Source organism: Trichosurus vulpecula, chromosome 3, assembly GCF_011100635.1.
Source record: "Trichosurus vulpecula isolate mTriVul1 chromosome 3, mTriVul1.pri, whole genome shotgun sequence".
NCBI classification, from domain to species: Eukaryota; Metazoa; Chordata; class Mammalia; order Diprotodontia; family Phalangeridae; genus Trichosurus; species Trichosurus vulpecula.
The window spans coordinates 401478967-401500950 of NC_050575.1; the positions used below are offsets into that span (position 1 = coordinate 401478967).

The 21984-nt window shown below is 41.6% G+C and overlaps 1 protein-coding gene across 1 annotated transcript; it reads left to right on the plus strand.

The window, feature by feature from the left end:
* Positions 1-516: 516 nt before the first annotated feature.
* LOC118842702 (interleukin-36 beta-like) lies at positions 517-6921 on the plus strand. The gene is made up of 4 exons (XM_036750092.1): positions 517-589; positions 2486-2593; positions 4609-4664; positions 6712-6921. Exons 1-4 carry the CDS (start codon positions 517-519, stop codon positions 6919-6921), a joined length of 447 nt encoding a protein of 148 aa, XP_036605987.1.
* The last annotated feature ends 15063 nt before the right edge of the window (positions 6922-21984 follow it).

The following is a 21984-nucleotide window of genomic DNA, read 5'->3' on the forward strand; positions in this document are numbered from 1 at the left end:
CTGATTCAGGGTGCTAGGGCCTGTTCCAGACTACTGCTGGTCTGGTTGGTCCTGCCGCTGCCCACACTGAGCTCCACTCCCCTCTGCTCCATGTGTGATAGGCCTCATCCAGCGATCATCCAGGCTGTCCTGGGCTAGATCCCTGCTTCCCTTTGCTATTTTGTGGGTTCTGCAGTTCTAGAATTTTTTCAGAGCCATTTTTTATAGTTTTTTGGAGGGACCTGGTGGGGAGCTCACGCAAGTCTCTGCTTTTCAGCCACCATCTTGGCTTCACCCCTGGAAGTTCTGGGGCTACTCTTGAGTTCAAGTTTCCTGGTCCAAGTGAGCTCACTCTTGCCAGATGTGGGGAAGGCACTGTCAGTGACACCAGAAAGAGTGGCCAGGGTGCTGTGGGCCTGGAGAAAGACAAGTGTCCTAATTTCCCTCAAAAGGAAAAAGTAGGATCTGCTCTGCCAACTACAGGCCAGTGAACTTGGCTTGGATTTCTGCAAAATTGTAGAAAGAACCATCCAAGAGATGCTGGATGAACAGCTAGAGAAAGCTGCACTGATCACAGGTTATGGCCATGGCTTTAACCAAAACAAGCCATGTGAGACTGAATTTATTTCCTAGTGTGCTGGAGTAACTGGACTGAAATATCAGGGAGATGTCACAGATAAAATTCAGCTGAATTTGGCAAAGCAATAAAAGATCTCATGCTATTCCTGTCGAGAAAGATAGAGAGATACTGCCTTTAATATACAGCAGTTAGAATTCAGATGGATTCAGAATTGGTTGGATGGCTGGACTCAAAAGAGGATTGATTAATGGTTAGCTGGATAGAGGCTCAGTCCTGGAGTCAGAAAGACCTGAGTTCAAGTCCAGCCATTTATAAGATGTATGACCCTGGGCAAGTCGGTTAACCCCATTTGCCTCAGTTTCTCCTCTGTAAAATGAGATGGAGAAAGAAATGGTAAACTGCTCTGGTATCTTGGCTAAGAAACCCTTAAATAGGGTCGTGAAGATCCAGACATGACTTGGGTAAGAACAAATCCAAAATTTAAAAAAAAGTGGAGTTGGAAGGAGCTCTCTACTGGAGTGCCCCAGGGATCTGTTCTTGACCCTGGGCTGTATAAAATTTGTATCAGTGCCAGATGGGATGCTTATCAAGATTGCAGATGATAAGAGAAACAAGGGGGATAGTCAATAGGCAGAAGTATAAAATCAGGTTTCAGATAGATCCTGGCAGGTTAGAAGACTGCTTTCATGCTTGTAATAATCAATATAATAGGGATAAATGCAAAGTCCTACACTTAGCTTTAAAAAATTGACTTTAAAAGTACTAGATTTTATTGTCAGATAGGAGTTTGCTTGGAAAAGACCTGGAGCTTTCACTCAGTAAGGACTTTAATAAACTGGAGAATACTCAGAGAAGGGAAGCCCAATTCCCTGTCTTGATATTGACAGCAGTGAGATAATGACAGACAAACACACACCCACACCACAAACACACACACCCCTGGTGTGACATGGGCATGCTTAAGAGAATCAACCACAGCTTCCTGGAATAAGGAGGTGATTATGACTCTGCCTTCACCCCGAATGGTTGTGTTCCTTTTGAGGCATGAAGGAGGACACTGAGAAGCTGGAAGCAGCCACATGGAGGCAGCTCAATGAGGGACGGGCCTCAAGTCCATCCCACATGAGGACAGTTTGCAGAAATGGGGGAGGTTTAGCTTAGACAAAAGAAGACTCAGTGGGGAAATAACTGTCTTTAAGTATTTAAAGGCCTAGCAGGGGGAGAGAGGTTAGCCCCATCTTGTTTGCCCCTGAAGACAAAAAGAAGAGTAAAAGGTACAGTATACAAAGAGGTAAATTTAGAGTCAGTGTCAGGAAAAACCTTCCAACAATTAGAGCTTTCCCCAGGTGGAAGTGGGCTGTCTCTTGGTGTGGTGGGTCCCTCATCATTAAAGATTTGTTTGTTTTTAAAGAACGGATTTTTGCTAGATGTACTCAGCGTTTGAGAGTGGGTTCGATTAGATGGACCCTAAGTTCCCTTCGATCTCTGAAATTCTGCAGTTCCCCCCTTCACCATCACAGCTCTTTGGTCACCACAGTAAGGATATATGTATGTATGTATATATGTATGTGTATATATGTATATATATACACACACACACACACATATATATGTATGTATATATATACATATATATATACACACATATATGTATGTATATATATATACATATATATATGTATACACACACACACACACACACAGAGAGAGAGGGAGAGAGAGAGAGAGAGAGAGAGAGAGAGAGAGAGAGAGAGAGAGAAGTGGCCCTGTGTAGATTGCGTTGGGGGCTGTATTCCATCGCCATCAGTCCATCCTTCTCCATGGGCTAACAGAGAATTGGCAAATTTTCTGGAAATCAACCCATTAAGTCAGGTTTAATCCTAATAACCCAATGGCATTTACATTGTAATAATTTTCCTTTGAAAGCATTAAAGGAGCCTCACTGCTTGGAAATTCATGACACCAATCAACAAGTCCTGGTGCTTCAAGGGAAGACCCTTATAGCAGTTCCTCATGATGAACTGGTGGACCCAAGTGAATGGGAAACGTGGTCCTCTTTTCTCTTTCTCTGATGCAGTCTCATGCTTTGGGTGACCCTCTATTTATAGTGTCCCCAGGGACAGATTCTTATAGCTCAAAAAATTCCAGGGATGACAGGAGAGTTATTAGGCATAAAGGGTGGAAGAAGGGTAAAGTCTTATACCAGGCAGTGAAAGATGGTAAGTGAAGGGGCAGGCTGGCCTTTTTTAGAGATACACTGTGCTGTTCCATGAAGACAGAGACAAAAGAGCAGTAGGGAGGATGCTTAGGGAGGATGGAGGAAGGAGGGGAAATTCAGGTTGATTGATCTTTTGCAATCCAACCTGGGAGGGTTCTAATGCCAGGGAATTATGGGAAGCATGGGGCTGGGAGGAGGGGGTAATGGGAGGAGAGTAACAGAATAGAGCACAAGGATAGAGCAAATGGATTTAGCCTAAGTTTCTGAGAGCCAGGAGAGAGAAGAGTCTCCATGTGGCATTCTTTTGCAGGCAAACTTTGGTGTCACAGTGAATAGATCAATGAATTTGGCATTAGGGAGACCTGTGTCAGACTCCTCCCCTAGGCACTTAATACTTTTGGCACCTTGGGCAGTCATTAGACATAAAGGAGGCTCTGTGAGTCTCATTCTCTTCATCTATAAAATGAGGGGGTTGAATTTGGTGACCCATAAGGTCTTTTCTAGATCTAAGTCTATTGTTTATTGTAGCAAGTTGAGCTGGACCCAAGGTCCCAGCGATTGTGTGTCAGTGATTGGATCTGGGGTATGGAATGCCCCACTCCACATCTCCTAGGAATAATGCCACTTTTGCCTTTTCTGCATGTACAGGGATGCTTGTGATTGGGTGATTACTCCCTAGCTCCCCAATCTTTAGGAGGAGGGTCCACGATTTTATGTATCTCTTGTACATCAGATATTTGCCCACCAGAAGTACAATGTGTTCTTGGTGTTTAGGATAAAAGCCACTTTTGCTAGTCACTCTGGGAGTAAGTAGTCCTTCCCTAGCACAAGAGGGTAACTGTTGATGTAATCTCAACCAGCTTATATCCCATTCCACAAAATGGTAATTACATCAAAGATGATCATGTATAATGAACAAACATGACTATCAAAGTAAAACAGTAATTAGGGGAATTATACCAATTAATTTGTTTAGAAGAATACATATGAGTCAGGGTTCTGTGGAATTTGGAAGGGAGGTGAAATCTCAGCTCATGAAGGCATGAACAATCTCACCCACTGCTCTTAGTAGGCTTTGGGAGTGCAGGTTCTGGGAATCAATGAATACATATTTTGGTTTGCTAGCTCCTGTTTGCCAAAAATCAATCCCTTCTCTCTCATTCCACTTCTCTCTTTGGCCATTTCTCTGCTTCTCTGTCAGTAGTTTTTCAGCTAATCAGGAGTCATATCTCTCTCATAAATATCATACACATCATCACAGGACTATCTTTCAGGACACTGCCAAGCCTGCCTGTTTAGGTTGTTACCTGAAGGGAAATAAGAGAAAGCAAATTGCAGGTACAGATGAAGCAACAGTCTGGGAGATTGCTCTTTTGTGAGGGCAGAGGGTCCCTCCCTCTGTGATGCTTCCTGTGAAGACTGTGTTCTAGAGTTCGAGAGCTACAATTCCTATCAGGGATTCCAAAGTCCCAAGGAGAAGTTGAATCAATATGAGGACTAGATGACTGAGCTGATGACCTCCCCATCCAGGAATGAATGGAAATTTTCCATAGACCTCGGTCCTTCAGTTTCCCTCCCTTCCCTAGGCACTTCCAAGTCAGTATCCCTCAAATTCAAGTCCAACTGTGGCATTTCCTTGCTCTTTTCTTTAGATATATGATTCTCTCCTGCATTACCTTCCATTTTGTCAGAAATGGATTCTTGAGCTTCACCTTTTTTTAACCTTTTGTGGTCACTGGTTCTTGTATTCCCAGACATACTGACAAGCACACCATGCTGAGATGAGTCTCTTGAAAAAGTCAAAGGCAATCCTATTCACCTGGGGATAGCTAAAAACTGTGCCTGTGCTGTGCAGAGAGTGAAGGGAAGCCCAAACTGAAGCTGGAGGTGAGTTTCACAGCATCTCATAGAATTTCAGAATGGGAAAGTATTTCAGAAGTCATCTAGTGCAACCAATATATGAACAAGATTCTCCTAGAAAGTGTTACCAAGTAGTGGTCATTCAGGTTTTAATGAAAGTTCTTGGGTTCTGATAAATGAGCTTACACCCTATCTTGCTCAAAGCAGACCCTCACACAATGTCCTGGCCATTTCCAAACCTCATCTACTGTCCATATGTTTTCTAGGTTTATGTGTTGTCTTCCTGCATTTTAATAGAAGTTCCTTAGTGGCAGTGAGTACCTTGCGGATATTTGTAATGCTAGTACTTTGCACAGTGTCTGGCAGGTGATAATCCCTTAATAAAAGCATTTCCTTCCTTTCTGTCTTCCTTTCTCCATTTCTTCCTCCCTTTTTCCTTCATTCCTTTCTCTTTCTTTCTTTCTCTCTTTCTTTCTCTTTCTTTTTTTCTCTTTCTTTCTTTCTTTTTCTTTCTTTCTTTCTTCCTCCCTCCCTTCCTTCCTTCCTTCCTTCCTTCCTTCCTTCCTTCCTTCCTTCCTTCCTTCCTTCCTTTCTGCCTTTCTTCCTGCCATTGCCTTTCAAAGCAGTTGATTTCCTCTTTAATTATTCACAATTAATCTTTACTCATAAGGCAGTTTTGCCTTATATCAATCATGAATCTTTGCTGCAATCTTCATGCTTTCTTCCTAGTTCTGCTCTGTTGGACCAAGCAGAGAATATTTAAAGCATTCTTCTATATGAAAGACCACATGACTCTTGAAAAAGATATCATGTCCTCCACAGAGCTGTTCTCCTTCAAGCTAAATACCACCTATTTCTTTGTCTCTTTCCTATCTGATATGATCTTAACATCTTTCGTCATCCTGGTCTCTCTTCTCTGGATACTCTCCAGTTTTAAAGTTCTTGCTGAAATGTGGTGCTCATAACTGATTAAATGAAAAACACTGAGTATTTTCTATGAGCCAAATACTCTTCTAAGCATTGAGAATGCAAATAGAAACCCCCCTGCCCTAAAGGAGCTTACAGTCTAATTGAGAAGGTGCCATACATAAGGGAGTGGTGGCCAGCAAAAGGAGTTGTATTCTGGGAAGTCACAGGTAGGAGTTAACAATAGAATAGCCAAATGATATGCCCTTTGAGAGGCAATGGTAATGACTAATAATACCTAGCATTGATGTAGCCCTTTAAGGTTTGCAAAGTACTTTATGAACGTCATTTCATTTTGTCCTGACAACAACCTTGTGAAGTAGGTGCTATTATTATCCTGATTGTACAGATGTGGAAATTGAGGTGACCAGAGGTTTAGTGACTTGCCTAGTGTCCCCTAACTAGCAAGTATCTCAGGCAGGATTTGAATTCAGGCCTTCCTGACAGTGGGAGGATTAATTTGATTAAAACCTCAGGAGAAGAAACAGCCAACCCCCCCCCCCCCACCAAAAACAACCTGATACAACCTTTGGTTGCATTTAAAAGGGATACTTTCCAAGAAGGGCTGGATGACAGTCTAATTGCACTCTGCTCTTGTCCCTCTTCATCTGGAGCATTGTATTCAATTTTGGGCACCACATTGATAAAATGGAGAGTGGCCAGAGGAGGACAACCAAGATGGTGGAGGGTCTGGATTCCTTGTCATTTGAGGATTTATTGACAGAACCTGGCCTGCTTAGACTGGATAGGAAAAGACTTGGGTGTGTAGGAGGGGGTCATTATATCCGTCTTCAAGTATTTGAATGGCTATCTCATGGAAGAGGGATTTGACATTCCATTTGGTCTCAGTGGGCAGAACTGGGATCAAGCAGTTGAAGTTTCAAACAGGCTGATTTGGGCTTAACATAAGCATACCCTTTCTAACACTTAGAGTTGTCTCAGAGTTAGATAGACAGCCTCAGGAGAAGATGGGTTCCTAGTCGTTGGAGTTCATAGTAGGGATTTTTTGTGTATGTGTTCAACTCGATGGCCATTGAGATTCCTTCCCATTCCCAAATTCTGAAATTCTATAACACCATCTGACAGGCTTTTTCTTCTTCTTTTTCAGGAGAGGGACATAATGGAATTGTATCATACCCAGAAAGCAGAGAAGTCTTTCGTATTTTTCCAAAATGCAAGTGGCAACACTTCTACCTTTCAGTCAGCTGCCTATCCTGGTTGGTTCACCTGTAGTTCAAAGGAGAAGGGGAAACCCATCACAATGACAAAGAATGTGGGAAAAGATAATGTAAATTTTTATTTCAATCACAAGAATTGAGCCTGGCCTGGACCAAGTAGCCTTAGTTCAACAAAAGCCTGCCCTGCTTGTACCACAGGTTCCAAAACACTTTCATATATATAAAACTAGTGCCTGTGGTGGGACACATGAAATATAACTTGGATGTGTTCCTGCCTTCTAGGGGCTTAACATTTAATACCACTGAGTTAAACAAACCTATACGTCAACCATTAGAGTCATTGATATAACTGTCCTGAGTGACTGAGGCTTTTAGTATCTCAATTGTGGAACTCCCCATCAAGCCAATTTCCCTCACATTCCCCAAGGAATGTGAAAGGAAAGTTCATCTTCCTGAACTCCTGGTCCTCTTTGAGAATGAAGGAGAAACCACACAGCCTTTAGGATGGTGATGAGAGAAGGTCATGAGCTGCACAAATCTTCAGCAACCATTGCTATTACATATTTTGATGTGTGTATATAATTTTCTGTCTATATGTTTGATTGTTTGTTTTCTTTAGATGTAGAGATGGGAGAGTGAGGAAGGGAGAGAGATGAAGAGAGAGACTTGTCTACTTAGTCCTAGGTCAGATCCAAACCTTAAACCTTCAGAGAGACACTAGTACCCTCCATTTGTAAGAGTAGGGAGTTCACATAATCGCAATGAGAGAGTCCTTGGTGATTATTTAATGGAAAGTACTTGGTGGTTATTTAATCTATATCCCCAAACAATTCCCTGGCAAATGGTTTTTCAGCCTCTATCTGAAAACCTTGATGGCTCCAAATCTCAGGAACTCTTTCTGTATTGCAATGAAAAATCCCTTCTAACTCAGCCCATGATTCTTTCTAGGCTCTTTGCCTCTCAGAAGCCTTGGATTCCTTCAAAGTTCAGGTGAAGCATCACCTCCCATGTGTCCTCCGGCCCAAACACTTTTTTCTTTGTCATGATCCCCTCTAGCAGTCTGGAAAGGCCTATGAACTCCTCACAATCATGCTTCTAAATCCATAAAGTATAATCAATCCATCAATAAACCTCTCTTAAGTGTGGCAGGCACTGTGCTAAGCTCTGAGGATACAAAAAGAGGCAAAAGACATTCTCTGCCCTCAAGGAGGTTATAATCTAATATAGGAGACAACAAGCAAACAAATGCAAAGGAAGCTATATAAATGATAAATAGGAAACAATAAAAGAAAGACTCAGGCGTTAAGAAATGCCTAAAGTTTCATAAAAATATCGAAATGTATAAAATTGGAAAGGAGAGCAATTACATTGAAATGTCATTGTGAAAATATTACAAAGGGAAAACAAGCTTGTTTTGTCCCCAGGTTAAGAACCTCTGTACCCAGAAGCTCCTCCTCCCATTGCCTCATGGAGGCTTTTTGTACATATTTTCTATATACTTGTGTGCCTCCATGTATCCCCTGATACAGGGTAACTTCCCTGAAAATGGGGATCAGTTCCTTTTAGTCTTTGTATCCCTAGCCCATGGGCAGTGTCTGATAGAGTAAAGTCATCATAAATTCATTTTGAATGCTATGACATATTTGGGGTGGTGTCCTGGTGAGGCCTAGTGTCCCAGGCAAAGACATCTTCATGTGGGCACACCGTGTATGGAGGGAGGACAGTCAAATATAAGGTGCTGTAATGTAATAAGGTAATCAGGGTGAGACCCTTAGATGGGATATTGGACTTAATTAGTGGGGAATACTGTTTTTTCACTGGCTATGGGACGGGGTGGACAATGAATCAACTTGGAGTTATTGGGAGATAAACAGGTTTGGGGTGATATGTGTTGTTTTATAAACTTTTACCCCTAATGCAACAATGGAGGATTTAGAGTATTTTAAGGGATAAAAAGAGCTGTACTTTGAGGGGAAGACAGAGAGAAGAAGAAATGCAACTATTCCATTCAAAAGTGAAATTAGAACCCAGGTGGAATCATGGGATTGTAGAATCAGAGCTGGAAGGGACCTTTTCAATTTTATTTTTTTATTTAATATTTTTAGTTTTCAACATTGATTTCCACAAGATTTTGAGTTACAAATTTTCTCCCCATTTCTACCCTCCCCCACCCTAAGATGGCATAAATTCTGATTGCCCCTTCTGTCACTCCACTCCCCCCCATCCCCTTTCCCCTGACTTTCTTGTAGGACCAGATAGATTTCTATACCTCATTGCCTGTATATCTTATTTCCCAGTTGCATGTAAAAACAACTTTTTAAAAATATTTGTTTTTAGAACTTTGAGTTCCACATTCTCTCCCTTCTTTCCTCTTCACCCACCCTCCTTGAAAAGGCAAGCAATTCAACACAGGCCACACATGTATCATTATGCAAAGCACTTCCATAATAGTCATATTGTGAAAGACTGTATTTTCCTCCATCCTATCCTGTCCAGCTTTATTTACTTTTCTCCCTTCACCCTATCTCTTTTCAAAAGTGTATTCTTTTGACTACATCTTCCCCTGATCTGCCCTCCCTTCTATCATCCCCCACTCTGTTGTCCCCTTTCCCCTACTTTTTTGTGGGATAACATACCCAATTGAGTGTGTATGTTATTCCCTCCTTAAGTCAAATCCAATGAGAGCAATATTCACTCATTCCCTTACATCTATCCCCTCTTCTCTTCCATTACAACAGCTTTTTCTTTCCACTTTTATGTGAGATAATTTACCCCATTCTAGCTCTGCCTTTCTCCTTCTCTCACTGTATTCCTCTCTCACCCCTGTATTTTATTTTCTTTTTTTAGATATCATCCCTTCATATTCAACTCACTCGTCTCATGAATTACAAACATCATCTTTCCATGTAGGAATGTAAACAAAACAGTTCGACTTTAGTAAGTCCCTTATTATTTCTCTTTCCGGTTTACCTTTTCATGCTTCTATTGATTCTTGTATTTGAAAGTCATATTTTCTATTCAGCTCTGGTCTTTTCATCAAGAATGCTTAAAAGTCCTCTATTGTATTGAAAATCCATATTTTGCCCTGGAGTATTATACTCACTTTTGCTTGGTAGGTGATTCCGAGTTTTAATCCTAGCTCCTTTGACCTCCAGAAGATCATATTCCAAGCCCTTCTCTGCCTTAACATAGAAGCTGCTAGGTCTTATGTTATCCTGATTGTATTTCCACAATACTCAAATTCTTTCTTTCTGGCTGCTTTCAATATTTTCTCCTTGACCTGCAAACTCTGGAATTTGGTTACAATATTCCTAGGAGTTTTCTTTTTGGGATCTTTTTCCAGAGGCAATTGGTGTATTCTTTCAATTTCTATTTTACCCTCTGGTTCTAGAATATCAAGGCAGTTTTCTTTGATAATTTCTTGAAAGATGATGTCTAGGCTCTTTTTTTGATCCTGGCTTTCAGGGAGTCCAATAATTTTAAAATTATCTCCTCTGGATCTATTCTCCAGGTCAGTGGTTTTTCCAATGAGATATTTCACATCGTCTTCCATTTTTTTCATTCTTTTCTTTATGTTTTATAATTTCTTGATTTCTCATAAAGTCATTAGCTTTCATTTGCTCCATTCCAATTTTTAAGGCAGTATTTTCTTCAGTGGTCTTATGGACCTCCTTTTCTATTTGGCTAATTCTGCCCTTTAAGGCATTCTTCTCTTCATTGGCTTCTTGAAGCTCTTTTACCATTTGGGTTAGTCTATTTTTAAGGTGTTATTTTCTTCATTAATTTTTTTGGGTTTCCTTTAGCAAGTCATTGACTTGTTTGTCATGATTTTCTTGCATCACTCTCATTTCTCTTCCCAGTTTTTCCTGTATTTCTCTTGCTTGATTTTCTAAATCCTTTTTGAGCTCTTCCATGGCCTTAGACCAATTCATATTTTTCTTGGAGGCTTTTGATGTAGGCTCTTTGACTTTATTGACTTTCTATGGCTGTATGTTTTGGTCTTCTTTGTCACCAAAGAAATATTCTATAGTCTGAGGACTTTTATGCTGCTTGCTCATTTTCCCAGCCAATTACTTGACTTTTGAGCTCTTTGTCAGGGTATACTTTCAGAGTAGTGAGTGCTTCAGGAGTTTTGTGCTGCTGTTTTCAGAGCTGCATCTATTCTGAGGTGGCATGATGCTCCTCTCCTGGCCTGCACTCTGTTCGGTGAGTACAGGTACTCCTTTATGCTGTGTGACCACCAGGAGGACTCCCTTTCCACAGCCACCACAAAGATCTGCCACACCAGTGCCTCCTCCTCCCCCATGAACTGCTAGTCAGCACCACAACCCAGATGCAAGCCAGGCAAAGCAAGAGAACCTTGCCTCAGTGCCAGCAAAGCACTCTCTGCACTCTCAGTCTGATCAGCCACTTGATTCCCCCCACTATGTGGGCATACTGCCTGAAGCAGCCACTGCCATTGCTGCTGCTGTTGCTGCTGCTGCTGCTGCCAGTGCAGCCATCTTTCCTGCCCTGGGACTGAGGTGGGATGCACACTACCCTTACCCAGATCCAGCAGTTCTCCCACTGACCTGCACAGTTGTCTTTGCCATTTGTGGGTTGAGAAGCCTGGTAACTGCCACAGTTCAGTGATTCAGGGCCCTGAGGCCTGCTCTGCCCAGTCTACTTCCACCTAGTCTGTCCTGGCACAGCCCATGTTGGGCTGCACTCTGCTTCCAGCAGGGTGTGATAGACACTTGCCAGACACCATCTAGGCCACCTTGAATGGGAGACTTGTTTCCTTCTGTTATTTCTTGGGTTCTGTAGCTCGAGAATTTGTTTAGAGTAATTTTTTACAGGTGTTTGAAAGGATTTGGAGGAGGGCTTAAGTGAGTCCCTGTTTTCAAGCCACCATCCAGCCTCCCCTCTCTGTAAGGGACCTTAGCGTCTTCTGGTGCATCATCCTACCCCTACCCCATTTTACTGATGAAGAAATTGAGGCCCACAAAGCTAAATGACTTGCTTAAAGTCTCACAAGTAGTAACCGTCAGAGATGGGAATTTTACCTGGGCCCTCAGACTTCAGGGGCTGCACTTTACCTGATCCCCTAATTCATCTTGGTCATTGGGCATGGGAGTGTGAGTAGGGAATGAGGCTTTGGGGAAGCAGGGATGGATGAGAGATTGCCAGCAGAGGTCATGGTTCAGATTTTGCTTGCTCAATCTTTGCTCTGAATCTATGATCCTATGATCCTTTCTAGGTCTTGATCTCAGCTACTTTGGTACTATAATCAGATAATGAGCTTCTTTGTGATTTGGTTTTATGATATTTCACAGGTTTGAGTTCCCAATGGGAGCCTGATGATTCCTCCTAGTCACTATGTTTCTGTGACTCACCAAAACACCCGTACAATGATCTGCCCCACACATGAATCATAGAATCATGGAATGAGAACAGATTGATTTTCATTAGACACTAGCAACAACTGGCCACTAGGTGGCAATCTTGGGAATTTATTCCTCCAAGAAAGTACAAAGCATTTATTAAACTGATAAAACACAATATTCTTTGAAACAAATCTAACTTTTGATATTAAACACACCTCACTTCTTAATAAATCCTTACTATATAGAAGTGTGGAATGAGAGCAACTATTATTGTTACTATTGTTAGCCTAGGCCATGGCTATCCAACCATGAGTTATCTTAGGGCTGCATTAAAATATAATAATTATTCGAGGGCCACATCCAGGATAAAGAATACAGTACACCATGAGCATTCAGCAGATGTGGCGCTATGTGAAGCTCTGGGGCCAAGATTCTTAGACATAAAGATTGCCTCATAACTTCTTAGAAAGTGAGAGTGGGGCAGAGTCCAGATGGCACTTGGAAAACAGGGACTCACTCGAGCTCTCCCCCAAATCCCTCCAAACACCTGTAAAAAGTGGCTCTGAACAAATTCTAGAGCTATAGCTACAGAGCCCACGAAATAACAAAGGGAAAGAAGTCTCCAGCCCAAGATGTCCTGGATGGTTACCGGGAAGTGTCTATTGCAGTGAGCTGGGAGTGGAATGCAGCCCAATGTGGGAGATGCCAGGACAGACCAGACCAGAAGTTGGGTGGAGCAAGCATCAGGGCCATGAATCACTGAGCTGTGGCAGTTACCAGACTTCTCAACCCACAAACATCAAAGACAACTGAGCAGGTTAGTTAGGGAAAACTGCTGGATCTGGGTGAGAGAAGCTCACAGTCCAGCCCCAGCCCCAGGGGTGATGGAGGTGGCATAGTGGCAACAACAGGAAGCTCCTATGGCTGCTTTCAGGGCTCTAGCTGGGGCTACTTCTGGTCCCAGGCCCACTGGTAGGAGGCATCAAGGAGCAGATCAGAGTGGGAATGCAGGGATTGCTTTGCTGGCACAAAGGCAGGATTATCTTGCTTTGCCCTGCTTAGATCTGGGTTGCAGTCCTGGTTGGCAGTTCTTGGGAGAAGAGGAACACTGGTGTGGCAGAACTCACCATAATTGTGGATTAGAAGTAGCTCTGAAAACAGCAGCACAAGCCCCCTAAAGCTTAGGACAAAGTACTTCCTACTCTAAAAGCAGTCATACCCTGAGAAAAAGCTCAAGGGTCAAGTAGCTGGCTGGGAACATGAGGAGCCAGCGTAAAAGGACTCAGACTATAGAATCTTTTTTTTGGTGGCAAAGAAGATCAAAACATACAGCCAGAAGAAGTCAACAAAGTCAAAGATCCTATATCAAAAGCCTCCAAGAAAAATATGAATAGGTCTCAGGCCATGGAAGAGCTCAAAAAGGATTTGGAAAATCAAGTAAGAGAAGTACAGGAAAAATTGAGAAGAGAAATGAGAGCGATGCAAGAAAATCATGAAAAACAAGTCAACAGCTTGCTAAAGGAGACTCAAAAAATACTGAATAAAATAACACCTTAAACACAGACTAACCTTAATGCCAAAGGAGTTCCAAAAAGCCAATGAGGAGAAGACTGCATTAAAAGGCATAATTAGCCAAATGGAAAAGGAGGTCCAAAAGACCACTGAAGAAAATACCACCTTATAAATTAGATTGGAGCAAATGAAAGGTAGTGACCTTATGAGAAATCAAGAAATTATAAAACAGAACCAAAAGAATGAAAAAATGGAAGACAATGTGAAATATCTCATTGGAAAAACCATTGACCTGGAGAATAGATCCAGGAGAGATAATTTTAAAGTTATTAGACTACCTGAAAGCCAAGATCAAAAAAGAGCCTAGACATCATCTTTCAAGCAATTATCAAAGAAAACTGCCCTGATATTCTAGAACCAGAGGGTAAAATAGAAATCGAAAGAATACACCAATTGCTTCTTGAAAAAGATCCCAAAAAGAAAACTCCTAGGAATATTGTAGCCAAATTCCAGAGTTTGCAGGTCAAGGAGAAAATACTGCAAGCAGCCAGAAAGAAACAATTTGAGTATTGTGGAAACACAATCAGGATAACACAAGGCCTAGCAGCTTCTACATTAAGACAATGAAGTGCTTGGAATATGATCTTCTGGAGGTCAAAGGAGCTAGGATTAAAACCAAGAATCACCTATCCAGCAAAACTGAGTATAATGCTCCAAGGCAAAATATGGATTTTCAATAAAATAGAGGACTTTCAAGCTTTCTCAGTGAAAAGACCAGAGCTGAATAGAAAATTTGGCTTTCAAGCACAAGAATCAAGAGAAGCATGAAGAGGTAAACAAGATAGAGATATCATAAGGGACTTACTAAAGTTGAACTGTTTTGTTTACATTCCTACATGGAAAGATGATGTTTTCAATTCATGAGACCTTTCTCAGTATTAGGGTAATTGAAGGGAATATACATATATATTGATAGAGGGCACAGGGACAGTTGAATATGAAGGGGCAATATCAAAAAAAATAAAATAAAATTAAGAGATGAGAGAGGAATATATTGAGAGAAGGAGAAAGGGAGAGCTAGAATGGGGTAAATTATCTCACATAAAAGTGGCGAGAAAAAACTGTAGCAATGGAAGGGACGAGGGGATAAGTGAAAGGGAATGAGTGAATATTGCTCTCATTGGATTTGACTTAAGGAGGGAATAACATACACACTCAATTGGGTATCTTATCCCACAGGAAAGTAGGTGGGAAGGGAATAAGAGAAGGGGGATAATAGAAGGGAAGGTAGATAGGGGGAGGAGGTAATCAAAAGCAAGCACTTTTGAAAAGGGGCAGGGTCAAGGGAGAAAATTGAATAAAGGGGGACAGGATAGGATGGAGGGAAATATATTTAGTCTTTCACAACATGACTGTTATGGAAGTGTTTTGCATAATGACACATGTGTGCCCTATGTTGCCTTCTTAGGGTGGATGGGTGGGAAGGGAAGAGCGAAGAGAATTTGGAACTCAAAGTTTTCAAAGCAGATGTTCAAAAAAAGTTGTTTTTGCATGCAATTGAGAAATCAGATATATAGGGAAGGGGGTATAGAAATCTATCCTACCCTACAAGAAAGTAAGGAGAAAAGGGATGGGGGGGGATTGGGGTACCAGAAGGGAGGGCTTACTGATGAACAGGGCAACCAGAATATATGCCATCTTGGAGTGGGGGGAGGGTAGAAATGGGGAGAAAATTTGTAACTCAAAATCTTGTGGAAATCAATGTTAAAAACTAAAGTATTAAATAATAAAATAATAGTTAAGAGAAAAAAATTAGAAAAAGAAAATACCAAAGATACTGGCATACACACCAAAATAACATTTTTCAATGCCAAATCTAATAACCATTGGAGAAATATGGGTATACCTCAAAATGGAAGCTTTTGAATCATTCCTCAAAGAGAAACCAGAAGTATGCAGAATATCTGGTGTGCAAACACTAGAAATAAGTGAAATACAAGAGAGATAAATTAGTACAATTATCAAGAAAATACTATGCAATAAAAAAACAAGAATCACCTACCCAGGTAAATTGAGTATAATGTTACAGGACAAAATATGAATTTTCAATAAATTAGAGGACCTTCAAGTATTCTTGATGAAAAGATCAGAGCTGAATAGAAAATTTGACTTTCAAATACAAGAATCAAGAGAAGCAAGAAAAGGTTAAACATGAGAGAGAAATCATAAGGGACTTAGTAAAGTTGAACAATTTCATTTACATTCCTACATGGAAAGCTGATATTTGTAACTCATGAGACCTTTCTCAGTATTAGAGTAGTTGAAGGAAATATACATACACACATACTTACATACATACATATATCTATATCTATCTATATCTATATCTGTATCTATATCTATATCTATATGAAGAGAGAGAGAGAGAGAGAGAGAGAGAGAGAGAGAGAGAGAGAGAGAGAGAGATATGAGGGAACTGAGGCAAACAGGCTTAAGTGACTTGCCCAGGGTCACACTGCTAGTAAGTGTCTAAGGCTGGATTTGACCTCTTCCTAACTCCGGGCTTGGCATTCTAACCACTGTGCCATCTAGCTGCCCTGAATTCTCCAAACTGTCAGTCAAATTGACATTTCCATAGTATTCTAATGAACTCTTAAAGATATAATAGAAGTATCTGTCATTATTGTTGGAGACCTTAGTGAATTAGGTGGTACAATAGAAAGACATGATGAGGTGGTGGCAATTATAAACCATAACTGCAATAACCTTTTAAACAATGACAGAAGAAATTTCTTTATCATATATACAGACCTTAAAATATCTTCAGTAAATCTATAAAAGAGCTTTAAAGGAGCATCATAACGGACCAAACCATTGCCCACAATCGCCAGTCCTAACATTTATCGTAAACATTGAAGAACAACCTTTTTAGTAGATGTCACTATACTGAACATTCCTCCTCTCCAAACTATTTTGATTGAAAACCTATCAAAATACAGATATCTAGAGGAAGAAATCCAAGGTATATGGGAAAACTACTTATAATTCTTTAAAAACATCTTCACTACCATTCCCTCAAGCTCCTGCTATAGAGATCTCCTCTGTTTCTTAGACAAATTCCTAGATAAAGCTATCTATACTCATTGTTTCCTGCCCTTTTCTTTCATTAACTCCACCTTTTGCACTCAGGTTTTTGACTGTATCATTTTGTTGAAGTTACTCTCTCCAGTTACCGATGTTCTCAATGGAAAAATAAAGACATTACCACCACTACCCATTCCTCATTTTCATCCTCTTCAACCCTAGTCTACCAAAGACCTATTCCAGATCTGCCTTCCTCTTCCTTCATGCTTGCTGCAACACCTGCTCCATAATTGACAAACTTCCTCTTGAGACAAACTTCCTCTTGACTTAAATCCATCTCCCTCCCTCTCATCCGTGTTATCCTTTAAAAAACTCCAACACTCTCATTAGATCCTTCCATCTCTGATAGGTATTGTTATATATCTCTCCCCACTTCTAAGATGAATTCCTCAAGAAACCTATCTGCATTAGAGGCATCCATGTCCTCTCTCCTCACTGCCTCACAAAGTATCTTGAATATGGCTTCCAATTTCATCCTTCGTTTGAAATCTCTCTCTTCAAAGCTGCCAACAATTTCCGAATTATTGAATGTCATGGCCTTTTGTCAACCCCTCATTCTTCTAGAACTTTCTGAATTATTGGACATCATTGCTCACCTTCTTCTTCTTGATACTCTCTCCTTTATGAATTTTTCATGACATTGTTCACTCTTGGTTCCTCCTTTACCTGCCTCATTGCTCCTTCTCAGACTTGTTTGTTTTATCTTCATCTGTTAACTGTGGGTGTAGCTCAAGGATCTGTCTGGGGCCCTCTTCTCTGAATGGCAATGTATTCTTGAGGTATGGTCCACTACTGCTGGGGAAGTGTATCAGTAAGGCAATAATAACAATGTAGGTGATAATTGTCAATATGCCTATGTAGCTCTGTATCACAAAGTATGAGAGACTCTCCATAAAGAAGGTGGAAGAAGTATAACATTTATTCAGGCACCAAAAATCATATCCCATAACCAAATGTTGAGTTCCCACAGCCAGTTAGTCCACTTTATCGTAACAGCAAGGAACTTTAAACACAATATCACAGCTTCACCATCGGAAAACCTCTCCTACCCTCTGCTGGGGTCTTCACACAAACAAACTCACAGTACAACTAAGTCAGTCTTTTCAGGTCTAGCTATCACTATGGCCATTAGTAGCCATAACAGATCTCTCTCTCTCTCTCTCTCTCTCTCTCTCTCTCTCTCTCTCTCTCTCTCTTCATTTACTGTGACATAACTTCCTTTTCCTGACAGGAAGCTTCTCCTACCACATGCAACTTAGGCTTCCTGTGATGTAAGCAGGTCACATGGCCTATTAATGGGTGGGAAAGATCTTCAAATCTAAATTGCTACTACAGGAGGTAGGCTAGACTTGAGGACCTTGCTGGGGGAACTGGGATGTGCTCTAAGAAGCTTCAGGAAAATTCAGTTCTCCTTGTCAGAGGAGTCCCAGATTGGGAGGGACCTTACTAGGGACTGCCAGAGGACTGAGTTCTGGGTGAGAAGTCCAAGTGGTTTTATTAGGGCCTCGGTAACAGTATTAAATGGGGAAAGTGGAGTACAAGGCAACTGCCCGTGCCTACATCAGGTCTCTTTTCTTCCCTGACTTCAACTGCTCAAAGCTAAACGGGGATAGTAGGACAGGAGTTCTGAGACAGTTTTCCTTGGGAAATTTGTAGGGGAAATGCCCAGGAGAATATAGGGCCAGTCAGAGATGAAGAACTGGGATGCCTTTTCTCCCTCTGGAACCTAAGCTGATGGAGAGGCTCAGATTTAGGGCTTGAAGGGACCAGGTTATTGAAACCAATACTCTCATTGTCCAGATGTGGAATCTGAGACCCAGAGAGTTTAACGACTTCCACAGAGACACATAGGTGTTCTGTAGGGAATGGGACAGGCTTTGAATCTGATCTCAAGTCCAGTGTTCCACTTTAATTGTGCCACTTTAATTGTGCCATTTTTCTCAGTCCCTAGATTTAAGATTTGCTTGGAGATTTCCCAGTGTTTTTCACCTTTGCTTCCAGTTTTAGCCTTCAGCCCTCATGTGTTTTGGGCATAGTGTTTCTCTAGCAATATGAGCTTCCTTGTTCATCCATATTTCTCAGACTGATACTGATCCAACAAGATCCTGTTCACATTGATCTCTTCCTAGACATTTCATCGATTTTTGAATCTCCTCCTTCTCCTAGCCTGATTATTCTGCTCCTTCAGGGGGACAAGCATAAGAGTGTAAGTTTCTTTGCCTGGTTCTTGGGGAAAGTGGAGTGTGGAAAGTGGTCCAGGAAATGGTGACAGGTTGACCCAGCCTTAGTTCTGTATGTCTCAATACATCTTTCTCCACATGCCTTTCTTCAGGTTGGCCAGTCTCTTGGACATCAGTCCAAGAAGCCAAGTCTTCCTAGATTAATATTGATTTTCATTTTACATATTTTTATAGTCCTCAAAGGCCCTTATAAAGGGAACATTCAGGACACTCAACAGCAAGTCTGGGTCCTTTGGGATCATAGTCTCATTGTGATACCCAAGAATGAGGCCGTAATCCCAGGTGACATTTAAAGTCCCTTCCAAACCTTCAGGTCTATGAAATTCACCACCAGCTGCAGTGTAGACTACCCTACACTCCACACAGGACAGACAGAAAATTGTGGTCCTTTATTCTGAAGTTAGTATTTTTCCCAAGAGAATACTCATTTCTGCATTTTCTGAAACACAAAGTCATTGGGAATAAAGTTAGAGGAGAGAAAATCAGCGATGATGTCAGTCCCAAAGAGAAATGAATAAAGATGTGGACCAAGAATCCCTTTCTAGGAAAGAGGATGAGGATGGAGAAGAACTCCCACTAAGCAATATAGATCCACAGGATAGAAATGAATGAGGAGAACCTGTCACTCTGGGCATCTCCTTTAATGGATTCCTGGGTAGAGGCTTTCAGTCCTCAGTCACTCCTGTCCTGCTCCCCACACATCTTCATGTCTTGAGTTTCTGTGCTATCAGGACTTTTGCCTTGTGAATCCCTGATCCCTTTTAGTGTCCCCTTTTAGCTCTCTTTTCCCCATCCCTCTGAATACCTCCCAGGGGATAGGAAAAGTAGCCTTTATACCCATTCCTCTACTCCAGAATGCAATTCTTTTCACCCCCACAGCTGACTAGATATATTTCTCACATGCAAATCAATACTGTCACTCTATAACATGTGGGTCAGGATGGCAGCCAAAATGACCCTCTCTACCCTGACATCTCAGTGAGCTTTGTCTGGGAAACTAGACCTGACTCTAGACTCCCACACTCTCCAGGTCATTATCAAATGACTTCATGGTGGAATAATGGAAGAACACTGAATTAGGAGGCTGGGGAGTAGCCTGGGCTCTTGTTCCACCATGTCCTTCTCTAGGGGAGAGTTTGGTTCTTGAAAGGCAAGATAGGTCTTCCTGATTTCATGCCCAGCTCTCTGTCCACTAAGCCACCTAGCTGCCTCTGAAGAGCTGCCTTTAAATGAATCACCACATTACTGAGTGAATTAACACATTACTAAATATCTGAAGTATTGTTTTTAGTTTGACACTTTGTGGTTTTTATTTACACACTAACAAAAGATGCATCTGTGATCATTAGCATGTAAGGGCTTCTGTCCCAGTTCCAAGCCCTCCAGTAGGCTCAGACACAGGGCAGTGTCCTTCATCCTCCCTCAAATCACCTCTCAGTATCTGCCCCCAGTGTCTCAGCTTGAGTCAAAGGGCAGATTCTCCTTATGCCTTAGACCAGGTACCTTTCCCGGGAAAGGGCAGGAATCATGAGTGAAGAAATTTATCCTTGGTGGACTTCGAGGGAAGGATCTCCAAACCTCCAAACTTTTACTCACCTGAATCTCCCACAATTCTGTCTCTGATGAGTATGGGTGAAGTGACTTTGGGCAAACAATGAAATGCTCCAAGACTAGACATGGCAGAGCAGTTGCTGATCTGCGTAGATAGAAAGGCTTTTATCCCTGGGAGTTCCCTGTACCAATGAAAACAAAAATCTGATGCACAGCCCAAACTCTCCCAGAAAGTAGACTTCAGAATTCTAATGGGTGAGAGGAAGAGTTGAGGGAATCCATTTGGGAAGGAGGGACTTGGTCATCCCTAGGTTCTTTGACCTTCAGCAAGGGTGGTAGAGTAGGGATGGGGGTGGGAACAACATGGGTTCTAAAGACAGAGAACTTGGGTTCAAATCACACCTGTGACGTGTCCTACTGTATGACCTTGGCCCAGTCATTTCCTCTTAGTAGGCCTTATTTTCCTCATCTACACAGTGATAAGTTTGGACTAGGTGGCCTCTCAGGAACCTTTCAGTTTTAGATCCTGATCCTAGCAAGGTCAACCTTCCCCAGTTTTGATTTTCTCATCAGTCCAATGTTGCCTGGGAATCAACTCTGCTGACCTCAGAGGGGTGGGAGAAGGTTCCAGTGATGTATTCTAAATGTGCTTGGAAGAGTTAAAGAACATTCTTTGGATAGCTGGTAGTTTTGGCACCAACCTGTCCACCCTGAGCTCATTCATACCCTTGACTTTATATCTGTTTCCATAATATCTGCACCAGTATATGGCGGTACTCTTGTGGAATGTGTGAGAGGTGGGATTTGAACTCAGGTCTTCCTGATTCCAGAAGGCTCTCTATCTGCTATTTCCTCTCGGAGGAAAGGTGCCTATAAATGAAGGCACTGAGAAGGATTGGTAGGTAATAAGAAGCCCAAAATGCTCCACAAGGTCACAAAAAGTCAAATCTGACTAGGACAGGGACTGTCTTCCTTTCCTATTTGTGTCTTTGTTGCTTAATACAGTGTTTTGTACTTAATAAGCACTTAAGAAATTCTCCATTCATTCATTCACAAATATTTCAGTGACACATGCTGGATTTTATCTCTGGTGTTCCCTGCCTTTTCCTCTTCTGCCCTTTGGGATGCCAAGGCTGCCCATCCTTGCACACATCACCCTTTTCTGCCATCTGCCTTGTCCAAACCCGTCTTAGCCCACTTGGCATTACATCAACACCTCTGACCCCATAGGGACATGGCAGAGTTGGCAGCACTATCTGTAGAAGTGTGCTCTCTACAGGTATAGCATTAAGGCAGAGTTCATGACTTCAAAGAAAATCATGAGCATGCTTGAATGGTTAGGAATCACAGGATATAAGGAATTCTCTAGGTGGAAGGCAGAGGAATTAAA